Here is a 19,750-nt window from a genome sequence, read left to right as displayed (position 1 = left end):
AGAAGACAGGCTGTGTTTTGGAGGTCTCTCCTATGGGAGGCCTTTTTGTGAAGAACAACCTCTGAATAAACTCTAGCATGCACAGGAGATCAAGAAAAGAATTCCCAGGAAAAAGATTGGTTTCTGTGACATTGTGCTAATTTTTTCAGTTTAGGCAACTTTAAGTTTTGTTGTGTATAAATGCTGTAAGTACGAGATAAAGCAAGATTCATTGTAATGCCATTTTGCCCATGCCTACTTTGAGCATGTCTACTTTGAGAAGTTTGAACAGCTAAAGAAAGTGACAGTGTAAAGTTGAAGCTCGAGAGCTGTCTGTGAGTCGCAAGGCGCAGTAGGATTAAGCGCTTTACTAGAGAAGTCACTGTGAATTCGGACTGGCAATAGAGAGCTTTGGTTTGCGCTGCATAAAATATCCGCGGCTCGGAGTGATTGGCGCAGTGAATTTTTTCCTGAAAGTGGCACGTTCCAATAGGGGCTCAGTCCGCCATTTTGGATACAGCACTGGAAGCTGAGGGTGTCGCGCTGCAGGGCTTCCCTTCGGTCAGCCGCCTTCGTAGTCAGGCCAGTCATCGAAGAAAGGTGCAATTTGCTGTTGTGACTGTTTGCCAAGTTCAGGGGTGCACTGTAAGTGAGAGCTCTGCATTTTAATTTCAATTCTGTTCTGCAACAAGAGGCATACCAAAATAAGAATTTGTGACACACTCCCAAAACCAACAAATGTAAATATGTGTATTAACGTTTAATAGGAATTTGATTACAACAACATTGTTACTTGTGTGGGCAAAAGAAAGGAAATCTTACAGAGCAGAAAGGAACTAAGACAATTCAGAAAACTGAAAATAAGATTTTCTCAAGACAGACTACATTCCTCGAGGCATTAGGGTGAGGACCGAAAGGTAATTGCAAAGTGACATGTGAGAGTAGTTTTGGGAAATAGGAATATGTTGGAGCTTTCAGTGATGCATACTGTTATGTTGAAGTATAATGCCAATGTTTGAATCCTGCACAGGTACCAGTTGTTCAGAAGAGTCCAGTGTAAATTTGTTGTTGTTTCTCCAATTCCCCCTTTCCCTTTGGACTAATCAGTTCTTATCTGTAAACTAACAGGCTGGGAGTTGCAGGGGACATTGGGCTTCAGCAGCTTCGATGGATGGTTTGAAATTGGGACCTAAGAGCCCACCCCTGCAGGAAGTGTACTGGCCTGCCTAGGGCCAGGAACTGGTCTAAACAAGTCCAAAACACCATTGAGGTTGCTAGCTTGGGATCACAATAACCCCAGGAGGACGCAACCATGATTTTAAGTCCTGCTTCATGGTTTACATGAAGAACAGAAGTCTCTAAAACAAAATAGCCAAGTGTAGGACTTAAAACAAAACATTAGCTCCAATGGTGATCATAAAAGCAAACTGCGCTACTGATGTGGTAAATCTGTGTGCACCCCGGGTGTAGCCAAAACGAAATATTAACTTACCCCCTAAAAACAATGTAGGGTAATAAAATAAACATAGGGTTTGAAAATGGGACTGGGCCACCCAATACCATATACCTTAATTAAGGCAAAAAGGGATCAAATAGCACCACACCAACATACATTAGAAAGCCATACGAATAAACAGGGAAAAGGCAAAGAGTACAGATCCCATAAGATGGGACTGCAGAACCCCCAAAAATTAAATTCTGCCCTAACACTTCAATAGCTTAGTAAAGACTTTGGGGGATATTGCTACAAGGCAGATCAGGTGATGTCATTCTGCATGTCCTTGGGCATAGCTCTAATGACTTGCTGGATGTTAATGAATGAGTTTATAAGAGGAAATATGTCTAATTATGCTTTAATCACTATGTACTTAATGCATACAGGATATGACACTCATTTTGGTGTCCATCCTAAGATTAAAATGTTTATAAAATTGAAGCACTGTAAAGTTGAGTTCCAAGGATTAATGCAAGGGTAGAGTGGCTGCTACGTGAGCCACTTTGTTGGGTCAATGTTTCCTCTTCCGTGCAGATCTTTAGTCTGATCTCAGGGTAAGAATGGATGTACACATGCTCATTTCTCAATTGCAGAGACATCCTGAGAGAGATTATAGATTTATATTTTCCATTAATTAAATACCTTTTGGTTTTTCCTAGGGAATGCCACAGTTTGCCTTTGCTGTGCAGAACTTGCTCCAAGGTGACCATTTACTTATCCACACACCTAACGCGCGTGTGCATGAAAGGGATGGGTGCAGAGGAGATCAGAGCGAAGATTAATAGAAGCAGAAATGAGACCATCTTCAATTTGAAGAACTATCAGCTTTTGCAGTTTGTTGATGTTGCAGCTCTTTCCAGGGATGAAGCCACGTTGGGAAAAGTGATGGACTTCCTGGAGGAGATAGGACATGTGGTTGTAAGGAGACCGCTAGTGCTTCCTGCTGCTGAAAAGTTTGTAATGAAGCGGTAAGCTCACAGTCCTTTCTGTAGACTGATCCTTTCTTTAATACGTTGCTGAATGACAGACAAAGGCAAATTAATTTTAGTGATGGAATTCACAAATAAGAGTCCACATAGACTTGGCTATTATTCAAAAATCCTACATCTACTGCCCATCCATTTAACAATCCGGCAACTTAGCCCATCCAAATTTCACTCATTCAATAATCCGGCAATTAAAGCCATCCAACTTTCACCCATTCAATAATCCAGCAACTAAGCCCATCCAACTATCTCCCATTCAGCAATCCGGCAACTACCACCCATCCAACTTTGACCCATTCAACAATTCAGCAACTAAACCTATCCAACTTTCACCCATTCAACAATCCAGCAACTACCGCCCATCCAACTTTCACCCATTCAACAATCGAGCAACTAAGCCCATCAAACTTTCACCCCTTCAACAATCCAGCAACTAAACCCATCCAACTTTCACCGGTTCAACAATCCAGCAACTAAGCCCACCCAACTTTCACCCATTCAACAATTCAGCAACTAAGCCCATCCAAATTTCACCCATTCAACAATCCAGCAACTAAACCCATCCAACTTTCACCCATTCAACAATCCAGCAACTAAAGGCCATTCAACAATCCAGCAAGTAAGCCCATCCAACTTTCACCCATTCAACAATCCAGCAACTAAGCCCATCCAACGTTCACCCATTCAACAATCCATCAGCTAAGCCTATCCACCTTTCACCCATTCCACAATCCAGCAACTAAGCCCATCCAACTTTCACCCATTCAACAATCCAGAAACTAAGCCCATCTGTAACGCTCACCTGATTCTCGCAGAGGCGCCGGTCTTGACTGGGCAACTACCGTATCTTCAAAGGTGATGTGTAGCACCCGGTTGGCTCTTTGGGCTGGACCTCTGTGCACTGTATGCCTGACTTCAAGAGTGAGATGTCTGCAGATAGAAAATATGGGATTAATGAACTGGGGTTATTGGGGAGTCCCTATCTCTTCCTTTTTTGCTCTCCTGTAGACCCCCAAAGGTTAACGCTCTCACCTTAGGTAAGTGAATGCCAAGCTCTCCATCTGCCTCGGGGCAGGGTGCTGTAACCAGTTTCTTCACTGGGTAGGTAGCGCAGGCCTCTTGACTTCAGAGGACTGCTGTCCGTCGTTTACTGCACGAACGGTAAGTTTCGAGTAATTCTATTGTCTTTAAAGTCTTTAGTAATGATGTCTCTTGTTTTGCAGGGTTCCGGCGATGGCGGATGACGGGCTGAAGTGAGTTGAAGATGGAGTCCGTGTGATGAATAGAAGCGCCTGGAAGCACGTAAGTAAGCGCTTGTTGCCTGCTTCACGATGCGCGCTAACTGTCTTTTATTTTGCAGGTACGAGTTCGGAGCGGCTGCAGGGTGCCGGAATACCCACTGGGTTAGATGTGGAAAGGAGTAATGGCACGTGAGTATTAAAGTTCCCCAATGTCTTTAAACGCACCTTGTTTTGTCTTTCAGATGCGGGATGCAGCGCCGAAGGCCTCCGGAGCGTGCGAAGAGTTGGTAAGCTTTTGTCTTTCAGATGCCGGAATGCTAACCTGTTCTTTCTTGTCTTTATAGGTGTTGCTGAAGACTGGATTCAGGATGGTAAGCCTTTTTTCCTTAGGCCCAGGATCCGATGCAGAAGACACGATGAGCGTTCTGCTGCAGAGGATGCAGAATAACGCAAAGCAAGATTCATCCACCGGGTGTGGTTTAAATAGCCTCCTGTAGTGCTTAGGTGTCTCCTTCCACAGCCACGCCTAGGTAAGAAAAGAGTTCCTGCCTTCCAGAAGAGTTCCAGTGTTCTGAATCTAGGGAGTGGCTCCTGCCCCACCCAACAGGAAAAGTAGTTCCAAACAGAAGAGGATCCGAGGCTCAACTGGCAGGCAAGTAAGCAGCATGGTCTGCTGCAGGTAAGTCCACCCATGCATTATGAGCCCGGCGCTTCCAGCGCTGGGACTGGGCATATTTATGAGCCTGGTGCCACTGGCGCCAGGACTGGGTCCAAAAGGTCCCAATTGGGACTGGTTGGCACTCGGAACCTGGGTTATGGATCTGCTTCCAAGGGAGTTGGGAAAACCCTGACCTTTTGGAAGCAGAGATCATGACAGTACCCCCCCTCAAGGCCCCTCCCAAACCGGGCTTCTCCGGGGGTTTTGGCTTGTCAGGAAATGTTCGGTGAAATCTTTTGATTAGGCGAGGAGCGTGGACATATTCAGCAGGTTCCCAGGATCTCTCTTGGGGGCCGTAGCCTTTCCAGTCAATTAGGTAAAATAGTTTAGATTTGGAGATCTTGGAGTCCAGAATGCTTTTGACTTCAAACTCGAGTTCTCCATCAACTAGGATGGGTTTTGGAGATTTAGTTAGTCGGGTTTGAGGTTGCACGGGTTTTAATAGAGAGACGTGGAAGACCGGATGTATCTTCATGTGCGGGGGCAAGTCCAACTTGACCGCTACTGGGTTTACTATGGTAGTGATGGAATAGGGACCAAGGTATCTTGGGTTGAATGTGCGTGGCCCTTTTAGAGGTAGATATTTGGTGGATAACCAGACTTGGTCCCCTACTTGATATTGAGGGGCTTCCTTCCGATGTTGATCTGCTCCTTTCTTGTATTGTTCTTTAGCCCTTTGAAGGTGAGAAACAGCTTCCTTAAAGGCTTGGGTGATTGTAGAATGCAGGTAGTCTACTGCTGGTGTTTCAAGATCTTGGAGGGGATCCAACTCTGAGGTTCGAGGGTGACTGCCGTACAAAAGAAAAAACGGGGTTTTCCCAGTTCCCGAATGGACAGAGTTATTGTAGGCATATTCGGCTATCCAAAGGATGTCTTTCCAAGTTTTTTCAGTTTGTTGCAGCATGCAGCGTAAATACTGTTCCAGAGTTTGATTTGTCCTCTCGGTTTGTCCGTCGGTCTGAGGGTGGTGACTGGTCGATAGTCTCACATCAATTTGAGCCGACCGACAGCAACTTCGCCAAAAATGAGAAATAAATTGACTACCTCGATCCGAAATTAGAACCGAAGGAAAACCGTGTAGTCGGACGATGTTTTCGAGAAATTCTCGGGCCAGAGTTGCTGCTGTTGGCAAGCCTTTGAGCGGAATGAAATGCGCCATCTTGGAGAATAAGTCCACGATTACTAGAATCGTATTGTATCCGGAGCATGGAGGTAGATCGGTGATGAAGTCCATAGAAAGCGTATGCCAAGGGCGAGGTGGGATGTCAATAGGGCGTAAGAGGCCTGCTGGTCTTTCCTTTTGACTCTTGTTTTGGGCGCATACTCCACAGGACAGTATAAAGTCTCTGATATCTTTTTTCCAAGACGGCCACCAGAAGTAGCGCTTGATCTTTTCTGAGGTCTTGGCCATACCGGGATGACCTTCCATTAAAGAATCGTGATAACAAGAGATTACTTTTTTCTGTAAATCTGTGCTGGGTAGGTATAATCGTTCTTGGAAATACAATAAGTTGTCCTTTACTGCAAAGTCCTTTCCCTGCAGATGCCAATTCTGTATGTCTGCTGGAGTTACAAGTTGCCTGGCTTTATCCTTAACTTCTTCTATGGATTCTGTGGCGATTACACCCAGAATTCTTTGTTCGGGAATGATTGGTACAGGTTTAGGGTTGATCAAGTGTTCTTCCACTCCCATCCGAGAAAGGGCATCAGCTTTATCGTTCTTTGTACCAGGTCGATAGGTAATTATGAAGTCAAACTCGGCAAAGAATAATGCCCAACGGAGTTGTCTAGAGGATTGGGCTTTTGCGGTTTTCAAATATTGCAGGTTTCGGTGATCCGTAATCACAGTAACGGTGTGTCGGGCCCCCAGCAGATAATGCCGCCAAGCCTTAAAGGCAGACTTGATAGCCAGAAGTTCCTTGTCAGTAATCGTGTAATTGATTTCAGGAGGCGAGACTTTGCGGGACCAAAATGCCACGGGATGCAACTGATTGGTTACCGGGTCCTTTTGTGATAGAACTGCCCCCATGGCAAGGCTTGAAGCATCAGTTTCCACGATGTAGGGGAGTTCGGGGCGAGGGTGTTTTAAGATTGGTGCAGAGATAAATTTAGTCTTCAAATCCTGGAAAGCTTGTTCCGCCTCGGTAGACCATTCAAAACGTTTGTTTTTCTTTAACAAGGCAGTGATGGGCTGGACTATTCGAGAGAATTCGGGGATAAACCTGCGGTAAAAGTTAGCGAAGCCTAACATGCTTTGCACACCTTTTACGGAGGATGGTGATGGCCATTTGAGAACTGCATCGACCTTCTTTGAATCCATACGTACTCCGCTGTCATGATCTCTGCTTCCAAAAGGTCAGGGTTTTCCCAACTCCCTTGGAAGCAGATCCATAACCCAGGTTCCGAGTGCCAACCAGTCCCAATTGGGACCTTTTGGACCCAGTCCTGGCGCCAGTGGCACCAGGCTCATAAATATGCCCAGTCCCAGCGCTGGAAGCGCCGGGCTCATAATGCTTGGGTGGACTTACCTGCAGCAGACCATGCTGCTTACTTGCCTGCCAGTTGAGCCTCGGATCCTCTTCTGTTTGGAACTACTTTTCCTGTTGGATGGGGCAGGAGCCACTCCCTAGATTCAGAACACTGGAACTCTTCTGGAAGGCAGGAACTCTTTTCTTACCTAGGCGTGGCTGTGGAAGGAGACACCTAAGCACTACAGGAGGCTATTTAAACCACACCCGGTGGATGAATCTTGCTTTGCGTTATTCTGCATCCTCTGCAGCAGAACGCTCATCGTGTCTTCTGCATCGGATCCTGGGCCTAAGGAAAAAAGGCTTACCATCCTGAATCCAGTCTTCAGCAACACCTATAAAGACAAGAAAGAACAGGTTAGCATTCCGGCATCTGAAAGACAAAGGCTTACCTACTCTTCGTGCGCTCCGGAGGTCTTCACACTGCATTCCGGCATCTGAAAGACAAAAGCTTACCAACTCTTCGCACGCTCCGGAGGCCTTCGGCGCTGCATCCCGCATCTGAAAGACAAAACAAGGTGCGTTTAAAGACATCGGGGAACTTTAATACTCACGTGCCATTACTCCTTTCCACATCTAACCCAGTGGGTATTCCGGCACCCTGCAGCCGCTCCGAACTCGTACCTGCAAAATAAAAGACAGTTAGCGCGCATCGTGAAGCAGGCAACAAGCGCTTACTTACGTGCTTCCAGGTGCTTCTATTCATCACACGGACTCCATCTTCAACTCACTTCAGCCCGTCATCCGCCATCGCCGGAACCCTGCAAAACAAGAGACATCATTACTAAAGACTTTAAAGACAATAGAATTACTCGAAACTTACCGTTCGTGCAGTAAACGACGGACAGCAGTCCTCTGAAGTCAAGAGGCCTGCGCTACCTACCCAGTGAAGAAACTGGTTACAGCACCCTGCCCCGAGGCAGATGGAGAGCTCGGCATTCACTTACCTAAGGTGAGAGCGTTAACCTTTGGGGGTCTACAGGAGAGCAAAAAAGGAAGAGATAGGGACACCCCAATAACCCCAGTTCATTAATCCCATATTTTCTATCTGCAGACATCTCACTCTTGAAGTCAGGCATACAGTGCACAGAGGTCCAGCCCAAAGAGCCAACCGGGTGCTACACATCACCTTTGAAGATACGGTAGTTGCCCAGTCAAGACCGGCGCCTCTGCGAGAATCAGGTGAGCGTTACAGAACGCAAAGCCTACCGCAAAACTCTCGCCCAGACGCTATGGAAACCTCGGATACTGACCACCTAGCCCGGGTACTTGGGGAACTAAGGGCAGAAGTGCATGCAGCTCGTCAGGAAACGAATGCTCTAAGAAGGGAACTAATTATTTCCAAGGAGAGAATAGACGGTCTTGCTAGACAGTTGCTACAGTCACAAGCCGGACGAACCCCGTTACCCGCATCAGGGGCAAATCTTCCTTCAACATCCTCTATGAATCCAGTGCAGATCAACCTACCTGGGAATGTACCTCTGGCTCCGCCCGAACGATTTTCTGGTGACCCAAAGAGGTTTGCAGTATTTATCAATCAGTGCCGGTTGCACTTCTTATGCCGGCCAGCAGCCTTTCCAACTGATCAAGCTAAAGTAGCTTTTGTACTTTCGTACCTTAGTGGCAATGCGGCAGACTGGTCGATCCCTCTAGTTAATCAAGATGATCCGGTTCTCCATGATTTTCAAGCCTTTCAGCTTAGTATGGAAAAACTGTTCGCAAGACATTCACAGGGGCAGGCTTTGGACAATGAGCTTCTTTCGTTGCGACAGGGTAATCAAGACCTTTTGGCTTATATTGCATCTTTCAATAGACTAATAGTGGAAACTCAATGGCCTGAGGACAAAAGGATTACGCTGTTTTATAGAGGTCTAAGTGGAGAGCTCAAAGACGTTTTAGCCCAAGTAGTGAATCCCCCACAAGACTGTTCAGATTATATAGACTTGGTCGTTCAAATAGATCATAGACTGCAGAACAGGAAGGCCGACCGTTCCAAGTTTGATGCTCGAGTATTTTCCAAGTCGCCAGCTCCTTCCAAAGGAGTAGACTCTGGGGAACCCATGCAAATAGGGGGTCTGAAAGGTCCTCTAACACAAAAGGAGCGGGAAAGGAGAAAACAGTTGCAATTATGCCTATATTGCGGAAACTCAGGGCACTTTCTTCGAGACTGTCCGGTGAAACCTGCCAAGAAGGCAGTAGGAGCTGCAGTTACCAAAGTTACAAACTCTGAGCAGGGAAACGACCTCGCCCGACAAGAATAGAGGTCCTCTTGCCGAGCGTGAAAACCAGTTCCGTGACCTCGCATTTCGTGATACCTATGGTCCTCATTAGCCCTGATAATCCGGATCGATTACATGCAATTGAAGCTTACGTCGACAGCGGTGCCATCGGCAATTATGTGGATCATGAAATGGTTTTGAGGATGAATCTAACTCTTTGTCCCAAGGCTGTAAAGGACGTCATTACTACAGTGGATGGTACGGAGATAGCCTCCGGGCCAGTAACGCATAATACTCAAGAGGTGACGCTAGTAAGTCAAGATGGACACCATGAGAAGATCGTGTTCGATGTGATCAAGGCCCCTCAGTTTCAGATTATTCTAGGAATACCTTGGTTAGAGAAACACAATCCTCTGATCAATTGGCGAGCAAGAACGGTCCAGTTTCCAGAATGTGTCTCTACTTGTCACCCTCCACCTGGTGTTGCACTGGCAGCAATTTCTTCAGAGACTCCCCAGTTACCTCCCGAATACCTAGAATACCAAGATGTTTTCCGGAAGGATCAGGCTAACTCTCTACCTCCTCATAGGTCTTATGACTGCCAGATAGACCTGATACCTGGATCTACTCCTCCTTGTAGTAGAATTTATGCCCTCACCGAGCCTGAGAACCTTCACCTTCGACAATACCTGGATCAATACCTGGCGAATGGGTTTATTCGTCCTTCCAAGTCCCCTGCTTCTTCAGCTTTGTTCTTCGTTCCAAAAAAGGAAGGAGACCTTAGAACTTGTATCGATTATCGCTCCCTGAACCAGATCACCGTTAAGAATAGATATCCGTTACCTTTGATCCCTGAACTCCTGGATCAAGTCAGAAAAGCATGCATATATACAAAGCTGGATCTTAGAGGAGCTTACCACTTGGTACGAGTAAAAGAGGGCGATGAATGGAAGACGGCCTTCCGCACCAAGTATGGGCTATTTGAATATCAGGTCATGCCCTTCGGACTTTGCAATGCCCCGGCCGCCTTTCAATATTTTATGAATGATGTCCTCAGAGAGCTCATAGATGTGTGTGTTGTTGTTTACATTGACGACATCCTCGTTTATTCTTCATCGGAATCTGAACATCGGAAACACGTGAAAATGGTCCTCGAAAGATTGCGTCAACACAAACTTTTCGCTAAGTTGGAAAAATGTGTTTTCAACGTGACTGAAGTTGAATTCTTGGGATTCATATTATCACCTGGCAGAACCTTCACCCATTCAACAATCCAGTAACTAAGCCCCTCCAACGTTCACCCATTCAACAATCCAGCAGCTAAGCCTATCTAACTTTCACCCATTTAACAATCCAGCAACTAAGCCCATCCAACTTTCACCCATTCAACAATCCAGCAACTAATCCCATCAAACGTTCACCCATTCAACAATCCAGCACCTAAGCCCATCCAACTTTCACCCATTCAGCAATCCAGCAACTAAGCCCATCCAACTTTCACCCCTTCAACAATCCAGCAGCTCCTCCCATCCAACTTTCACCCATTCAACAATCCGGCAACTATGCCCATCCAAAGTTCACCCCTTCAACAATTCCACAACTCCCACTCATCCAACTGTTACCAATTAAACAATCCAGCAACTAAGCACATCCAACTTTCACCCATTCAACAATCCAGCAACTATGCCATCCAACTTTCACCCCCTCAACAATTCCATAACTCCCACCCATCCAACTTTCTTCCATTCAACAATCCTGCAACTACTGCCCATTCAACTGTCACCTATTCAAGAAACCTATAGTACCACCCTCCCAACTATCATCTACTTAGCAATCCTGAATATGCTGTCCATCACACTATCATCTACTCGGCAATCCTGAATATGCTGTCCATCACACTATCACCTACTCAGCAATCCTGAATATGCTGTCCATCACACTATCACCTACTCAGCAATCCTGAATATGCTGTCCATCACACTATCACCTACTAAGCAATCCTGAATATGCTGTCCATCACAATATCCCCTACTCAGCAATCCTGAATATGCTGTCCATCACAATATCCCCTACCGTGAATATGCTGTCCATCACACCATCACCTACCCATCAATCCTGCATAAACCACCCCAAACCACCCATTCAATTGACATGTATTCCAAAATCCTGCATCTACCTCCTATCCCATATCCTAACCTATCAGGAAGTTAGAAAATACAAACACGGTAGTAGAGTGATTCCACTGCGCAATGTTTTTCATTCTTCACCAGCAAAGCAGGTTCACTTGCAAGATCTTCTGATTCTTTTACAAGTGCTAATCTAGCGTCCATGCACCTGCCTTCTCACCTTACCACCCTTTTGTACCACCTTCATTCCCTAACTTCCCACGTACAAGCAAGAATACAACTGCCACTCACGTAAGGTTATTCACCTGACATTTTCTGTCTATCCCACAACAAACATGGCCATCAACCTCGATCACCCTCTCCTCGTGCCACCATAGACCAGCCTCTACCCTCAAAGTATTCCCTTTCACCTCTGTTACCGCTGCCGGTGGCGGTATTGCACCAAAATAACATAAATAAAATGCTGAATGCGCATTTTCTGCACATTCATCATGAAAGAAAATGGGGGTCCCCGGCTCACTTAGTTAGGCATTATGGGCTTAGGGGGCTGCAGGGGTGTCCCCTCACGTACATTAAATGCAAAGCGGGGGCAAAACAACAGAATTCGAAAAGCTTGAGGTTTAAAATGCGAGGAGGTCGGCTTTGAATATGGAGCTTTTCGGAATTTGTTACTTTAACATACATCCCCGGTGGCAACCCTTTCAGAGACATCTAGGCTTTCAAACTCCAGACCACCAAAGAAAAACATTATCCAACTCTGTCGACTCTCATTTGGTCAGCCAATAGTTTAAATGTCATCCTTTCCCTCATTTTCTCAAATTAATTTGTTACTCCTCAACAGACTGTTAGTCTTGTTTATACTGGATCTACTCACACCATATAACTTGAATAAGCAGGGCTGGGTTCTTAACGAATGGACTGGTAGATGGTGTGGGCACTGTGGTCTGTGACATAACTGTCATAAACATGGCCGGGTTCTTACCAAGGGGGTTGGCAGATGGTGTGGTCACTGTAGTGAAGTGGGAGAATGGAACAATAGGCTCCCACCAATCCCCTCTCGCGCTTGGCCTAGAGGATCACGGCCTAGGCACCCGCCACGAGATGAGTTTGCCCATCTACCAGACGACCAAATACCTTGGTACAGGAACTTACGGATGTGCCCACCTACCTGCCCTACCTGCCCAGCAGCTCGCCCTACCCAGGCCGACACCTGCAACATGGATCAACTCGACTAAACCAACACATCGTTAGAGATGCCATGACGACCTAGCCAACGGTCACACCTGCACGACCATGCACACTGGACACTCCTACACCAATCTACACGAAGAATATACTCAACGCTATGACGTAGGTGACAAACACATCCACGGACGTGCATCTTTATTATTTTTCACATAGGCTTTTAAGATGCAGAAACGCAAGACGCACGATGAACTTATCTAAATGGCTTGCTCACGCTTCACATAAACCCTATAACCTAAAGCACCTGTGCACTCAACGGCTCCATTTATGCACCTGATTCAAGTAGACCGCAAGCAAGAGCTTCCATGAACATTAAAATGAACAAGAGTCCGGTTGCTGATCCTGCAGAATGAGCTCGGCGAAAAGCAGACAGCCAAGCCACAATGTTGCAATCTCGCACGTCGCACACCAACGTCAAGGTCGCACCTGCAAATTAAACAAGGCACACAGTGGGAAAAACACTATTAATTGTGCAGAATTCGGCCTCAAACACGGTCCCGCCTCACGTGACCAAGCCAAACCTGAAAGGATGCCAAGGCTAAGAGAACGGGGGCACCTGGATCCCTCGTTACAAGACACAGGCAGATACAAATAAAAGACTCAATGGACATCTGCGACAGTGGGAGTAGTCGGCCTTCCAGCCTATGAATAAATCCTCGCATTGTCTACACGTACCCATAGTGAAACATTGTTGCAAATGACAGGTACACCGCGAGCTGGGAACAGCGATGGTCCCAGGCTGGGAGGCTCGCGAGCGCACCAATCAGAACATGGGGCTCTTATCACTGACGCCATTAACATTGACCAATCCTCAGGGGTTTTCATGTAACAATTCTCATGTATCTAATTGCAGGGACAACCCAGGTATACCACCTGACTGACCCTCAGCCACTAATACCCTTCTCTATATGTATGCTATACTAACCCTACCACTCAAGTAACCAATCCAGAGTGGAGATAGGTTTTTGCTAACTTTTCGAAGTGACGCAAGTAGCGCGTCATACCAAGGTAAAAAGGGCCTGCGAGCCCCACGATTGTGTGTGTGTCAGGACGGACGCGTACGATCCTCGACCCATCCCTGCCGTTTGTATAATAAACAGCAGAACCACCTTGCTTCTTGCGTGCGCCTCATACTCATTTTTGTGATACACGGGAGGAGTTGGGGCCTCCCTGCCCGGAGGTCCGCGGACGGCCCAGCCGACCCCGGCAGAATTTCCCCCCGACAAGTTGGAGGCACTGCTGAGATCTGTTTAAGGTCTGCTTTTATTTATTTTTTCCGAGTGCTCCCGCTGCGAGGAGGCCCGGCGGCGCGGCCCCCTCTGCCGCTGCCCCCTTCTGAGGACTACAGGACCATCGCGGAACTGCGAGAAGACCGGACAGCGCAATCCGGATATTGGCCTTCGGGAGCCAGTTGAGAAGTATCCCGCCCGCGGTTGGCGAGTGTCCAGACGTAGTCCAGACGAGGGGAGGTGGCGAGCCGCTTGGAGGGGTGCACGCAGTCGAGCGGCCCCGCATCAAGAGAACTTGGTGAGTATGCCACACCCAACAAGCAATGTGAAATTGTGAGGGAGGGGGGAGGAATTAAATAAGGGAGGAGGGAGGTGTTGCACAGGTGCGCGGCGAAGGTTTGACAATTTAGTGTTGGCTATGAAATGAATGGTAGCCGAACGAGCGCGAGAGCAGTCGTCTACGCTACGCGAAAGAGGGGGGCGGAGCACGAAAACATCACGTGCGGCCGCTCATAGACACTGATTGGCCTAGGTCGCGACTACGTGTACGGGTGTGGGTGTGTGCGGTTTCCTACGATTTGGTGATTATTGATCAATGAGTAGATGAGATCCCTACTGATCGAGCAAGAAACTCGATAGGTAGATGACGTTTCCCTGTAGGCGGTAGCTAGTTGGTTGCCCAATACGGAAGATAATTGGCTAGTTAAGCCCTCCTGTCGAGGGGCGTATCACACTCGAGGCGACGCAGCGTGCGCAGTCCGATTATATATTGTTGATTACCTTGTTCCAGGCGTGACAGGAAGACAGCTGTGGGGTTAACGGGGGTAGAGTGTAAGTGTATTAAGAACTGACTAATAGTTTGAAGAGATCGGTGACGTCACCAGTAGGGCTTTCATAGGATATCCCGAGCACAAGGCATCTCCCTTTCGGAGGGTGGTGGGGAAGAGAGTTGTGGTAAGGGAGTGGAAACGGAGATAAACGGTAACGAGTAGATCGGGGAAAAGGCGAAAAAGGGGGGGGGCGTGGCTGCGCACGGAGAACGCCGACCACGGCAAGTATAGAAGAGGGATGAGGAGCCAATGAAAATAGGACGACTGTATAAGAACGTCACAAGGGGTACGCAGCCGTAGGGGGCTACGTGCGCCTCGGCCGCAGGGGGCCGTAAGGGTGTTCTGTAAGGGAAGACAAGAAAGAAAAGAATATGCAAATGTAAATACTATATTTTAATAATTTTCCTTAGCGGACTATCGCAAGCCCCCAAACTCACGGGGCCAGGTAAAGGTAAAAGGTTGTGTATTGTAGGTGTTAGTAAAATAACAGCTACCAAACAGGGGAAGGATAGCAAGTGGAGCGCTGCTATGTCACACGGAGCAGGATCGGGAGGGTGGGGGAACACCCTCACTACCCCACTACAGCACATATGCAAAACACTGTCACCCCATCTGGAGAAATTGATCAAGTATAGCATTGAATGGACACAGGGGACGGACAACAAAATGACAACACCATGGCCACCTAATGGTAGCTTCAATCCATATACCCAACACTCACTATTAAACCATCTGCATAATACATACAAGGGGAAGAAATTGACAAACCATGTGGAGATGTTTAACTTATGGCGGATGTTCCAGGGGTCCCGACCAGGACCAAATGGAATGTTCACTATGGGGGAAACACCAGAAGAAAAAGAGATTAAGGAGGAAGGAGAGAATGGGGAGAAGGAGAGTGAAGGCCCAAAGAACACGGGGAACGGACAAGAGGGAGGAGAAAAGAATAACAACCCAAAAGAAAATGAACTAAAAAAAGGAACAGAGCGACGATATAACCCTAGCAAAGGTAGTGAAAACAGAGGGAGGGGGGTTGTACCCTTTAAGAGAACTAGGTGAAATAGGAAGAGAACAATTAAGGGCGGCTGAGGGATACTCGAACCCGACATACAGCCCGCCACCATATGCAGTGACAGGTGTCCACAAGGGAGGGGAGCGGACTAGTACGACGAGATCAGCCTATAGGAAGATGCCAGAGGGGGAGGGGAGGACTGGAGAAGAGAAAACTGAGGAAATAGGACATGACAAGTGGGTAGCTGCACAGATACTATTAAAATTACTAGGTACCCTAACAGGAGAAGAGAGGGAGGTAGTGAGGAAGATGGACGAGGATAATACCAGGGAGAGTGAAATAAGGGGAGAAGAGCTGATAAGACGAAAGGAAGAGATTTTGGAGGAACGGCTAGCAGAGCTAAGGGACGAGCAGAATGAACTAATAAAACAGCTCAAGAGGGAGGAAAGAGAGAGAGCGAGGGAAAGGAAAGAAGGTAAGAATGAGTTGGAAAGAATAAGGGAACGAAATGAGGAGCAAAGGAGAGAAGCCGAAAGGGTAAAAGCAGCAGCAGAAAGGGTATCAAGAGCAGTGCTACGAGAGAGGAAAAAGGAAGAAGAAGAGAAAGAAAAAGAAATGGCAATGTGGAAGAAGAGATTACTATCAGAAACGACCAGGAAATACGAAGAAGGGAGGGTGATAGAGAGTATATTAGAAAGAGAGAGGGTGAGAAGGGAAAGGAAGGAAGAGGATGAAAGGATATTGGGAAAGATGAGTAGTGAAGTAATGGAGGAATTAAAAAGGAAAAGGGAGGAAATTGGTAGAGAGATGGAGGAGAGAAATGAAGGGGAAAGAGAAGATAGGAGAGGAGAGATTGAAGAAAGGAGGTATGTATATAGAGATAAAGAAGTAGCAACAACATCAGCACAAAGGGGAGAGGGTGATAAAGGAGAAAGAGGAGACACAGACCTAATAGACCTAAACACAGTAACGATCAAGGGGAGAAAGACAGAGTGGGGGCAGCCACATACAGATGACTTTTGTAGTGAGGAAGAAGAAGGAATGGAGAAGGAAGGAAGAAACAGTGACAGGGAAAGCCTAGATAAACTATACATCACTCTGACCAATACAGACTCACCATGGATATGTATGAGAAAGGATGAACTGGAGAAAAGTGAGGAGGAAGAGCGAGGAATAGCGAAAAGACAGATACATGAAGCCACACCCTCACCATCCTACCCTCAGTCAACCACCCCACGCTCACTACGTACAACTAAACTCGCGCCTTTCACAAACGAAATGACACCTTATGTAGGTAGGCATAGAGACCTCCCTAGACGTAGGCAGGAAAGACGAATCCACACGCCCACATTAAATACAGGAGATGATGAAAAAAGGGGAAAAGATGGAGAAGAAAGAGTTACGAGCAGGGGAACTACGGACGGAATTGACGATATAAGAGAGAGGGAGGAAGAGGAGGGGTGTGGGGACTCAATTTTATGGAACCCAAGGGAGATAACGAGACACAACTTAATGCCACTTCTGGAGAGGGGAGGGGTGAGACCACAATACGTCCCTTGGAAGCATGTAGACAAAGAAAATATAAAGTGCAGGCTCCCATCATTAAGTGGAGGTGCAGGTAAATGGATATATGAAATGGAAAAACACACCGCAGGACAGAAACTGGCAGTGGGGGATGTAAAGGGCCTTCTAATATCCATATTAGGGGATGCAGTGGATGCCATTTGGAAAAGAGCGGGATTCACTGGGGTAACAATAACCAACACATCACACGATGGGGCACCATTCGCAAACTGCAGACATGCATTATGGCAGGCACTAAGGGTACAGTACCCAGACACATCAGACATAGGAGCAATTACCTCACGCAAGATGCATGAGAACGAAGATCCTGTTGATTATATCCAGGAAATTCAAGAGAAGTGGCGCATGGAAACTAGAGAACAATGGGACAAAACACCAGCAATATTCTATCATATACTGGTACAAGGGCTCCCAGAAGGAGTTCAGAAACAACTGAAGAAAGTGGTGGGAATGGAAGCAAAAGCATGGCCAGAAATACAACTGACAATAGTACATCATTGTAGGACATGGCAAGGTAAAATGAAACAAAAGGAAGAGGACAGGAAAGCGGAAGAGGCTAAACTTGTACAGAAAAAACTTACTAAATACACAATGGAAGGGGCACTAATAACTACACCTGCAACAATGACCCAAAGCCCCACACAAGTAGTGGCTGCACAAGACCCCTCCCAAATACAACCCTCCCAGACTATAACACAACAGATGACACCACTCCAACCATACACGACCAACTTGGGAGGAGGATACTCAATGCCAGGAGCTGGGTATTATAATTACAATAGGGGAAGAGGAGGAATAATGAGAGGGAGAGGATACGGATACAACACACAACAACAGGTGGGAGGACTTAGAAATTACTACCCCACCGGTCAACCAGTATACCAGGACAACACAGGAAGCTTTCCATGGCAGAGTAGGGAACCACCAGTGTGTTGGATTTGTGGATTGGTAGGACACATGTCACGCACTTGTAGAGTAAGACCAGGAACATCATCATGGAGCGAGCAGGGACAACTAAGGCCCACACAGGAACAGCAGGGGATACAGCAACAGCAGACGTTGCAACAGGGAAATGACCAACAACAACTAGTAACACAACAACAGCCACAGGCATTCTCACTGCCACAACAACAGGTAACGACAATACAACAACCCCAAGCACAACAGACACAACTGGGTAGGGTGACAGTACTAGGACACAACCCTTACACAGGAAACGGTCAATCGTTGTACCCTCAATAGGACAGCCCACAGACGGCCTTGGTGTGTCCCATCCTGTCAGTAACGCCTAATAGTGCGGAGGAACCACGCATAGAGGTAACGATAGGTGACAAAAAGTTATCATTCCTTGTTGATACCGGGGCGACCCGGTCTTGCATAAGGGAAGGTAAGTTTAAGATGTCAGGCGAAGCCATGAACACCCAAGGATTCTCTGGGGCTAGGGGGTTGGTTCCCTTTACTGATAACGTCCCCTTATCAATAGGGGATTATGACATGTCAGTGCCACTTTTATATTATAGGGCCTCACCAGTAAATATACTGGGGAGAGACATCATGAACAGGTTGAATATGACGATTTCCTTTACGGAAAACGGAATAATTTGCTCTACTCCAGGGATTAACATGCTCACAGCACGACAAATCATGCAAGCATACTGCGGACAGACAGCGATTAGGGCTGAGCCAATTGATGGTGAACTATTCCAGTACGGGACAGACATGGCATTTGCCTGGATGCCAGGGATAGAAGGAAAGATCTGGAGGAGGCCAACAGCCTATTTGTTCAGACCAGAAACACCAGCCAATGAACCAGAAGGAAAGGTGATTTCAGTGGACATAGAGAGCATTATAGCAACAGCTGATTACATTGCAGTGCATGCCCAAGATAGCGAAGGAAGAGCATGGAGAGCAGTAATAGCACTAGCAGAGGGATGTAGGCTCACCCAGGTGTCAGACGAGGAGCTCTTTTCAGAAGAAAAGGAGGAAGGTGAAATGGTGTTTATGATGAGTGTGGAGATATGGCTAAGAGTGGCGTATAAACAAGTGGCACAAAAAATTGCAATGGCACTTGAGGCACCCGCATCCACCCCAGTTCCCTTCTTTGAGGAGGATATGGCAAGGGTACCCACGTCACTATGGACTACTAGCCCCTATGACGTGGGTTGTATAAAAAGTATAGGAGGTGTAAGGATAAAATTGAAAAAAGGTGCAATACTCCCCAGGGTAAAACAGTACCCACTATCAGAAGAGGCAGATGAGGGCATATATGAAACCATAACGGCCCTCATAAATAATGGCATACTGGTACCATCAGAATCACCATGTAACACAGCTGTATACCCAGTGCGCAAGGCTAAAGGGGGGTCTTGGCGCTTCATACAGGACCTCAGGCCCTTGAACAACATAGTGGAAGCAGAGTACCCCATAGCAGCAAACCCGGCCACAATATTGTGTGGCATTCCAGCAGAAGCATCACGATTTACAGTGATCGACCTTAAAAATGCTTTTTTCTCAATACCATTGCACCCAGACTCACAAGATTTGACAAGCTTCACGTA

At 46.9% G+C, this 19,750-nt stretch overlaps 1 protein-coding gene across 3 annotated transcripts in view; it reads left to right on the top strand.

Annotated features, from left to right (window-relative positions):
* Positions 1 to 19,750, top strand: part of LOC138528629 (uncharacterized) — a 306,819-nt gene that overhangs the window by 175,940 nt on the left and 111,129 nt on the right. For 2 of the 3 annotated variants that reach the window (XM_069640438.1, XM_069640440.1), the window contains exon 4: positions 2,134 to 2,442. The exons of the other annotated variant lie outside the window; for it this stretch is intronic. In XM_069640438.1, the coding sequence (XP_069496539.1) occupies positions 2,134 to 2,442 (309 nt within the window). The remainder of the gene's footprint in view (positions 1 to 2,133; positions 2,443 to 19,750) is intronic. 3 annotated transcript variants of the gene reach the window in all.

Source organism: Ambystoma mexicanum, chromosome 7q (genome assembly GCF_040938575.1).
Source record: "Ambystoma mexicanum isolate Mex_15411 chromosome 7q, UKY_AmexF1_1, whole genome shotgun sequence".
Lineage (NCBI taxonomy): Eukaryota > Metazoa > Chordata > Amphibia > Caudata > Ambystomatidae > Ambystoma > Ambystoma mexicanum.
Note: the sequence above shows the minus strand (reverse complement) of the source record. Positions and strands in the feature narration are given on the sequence as shown.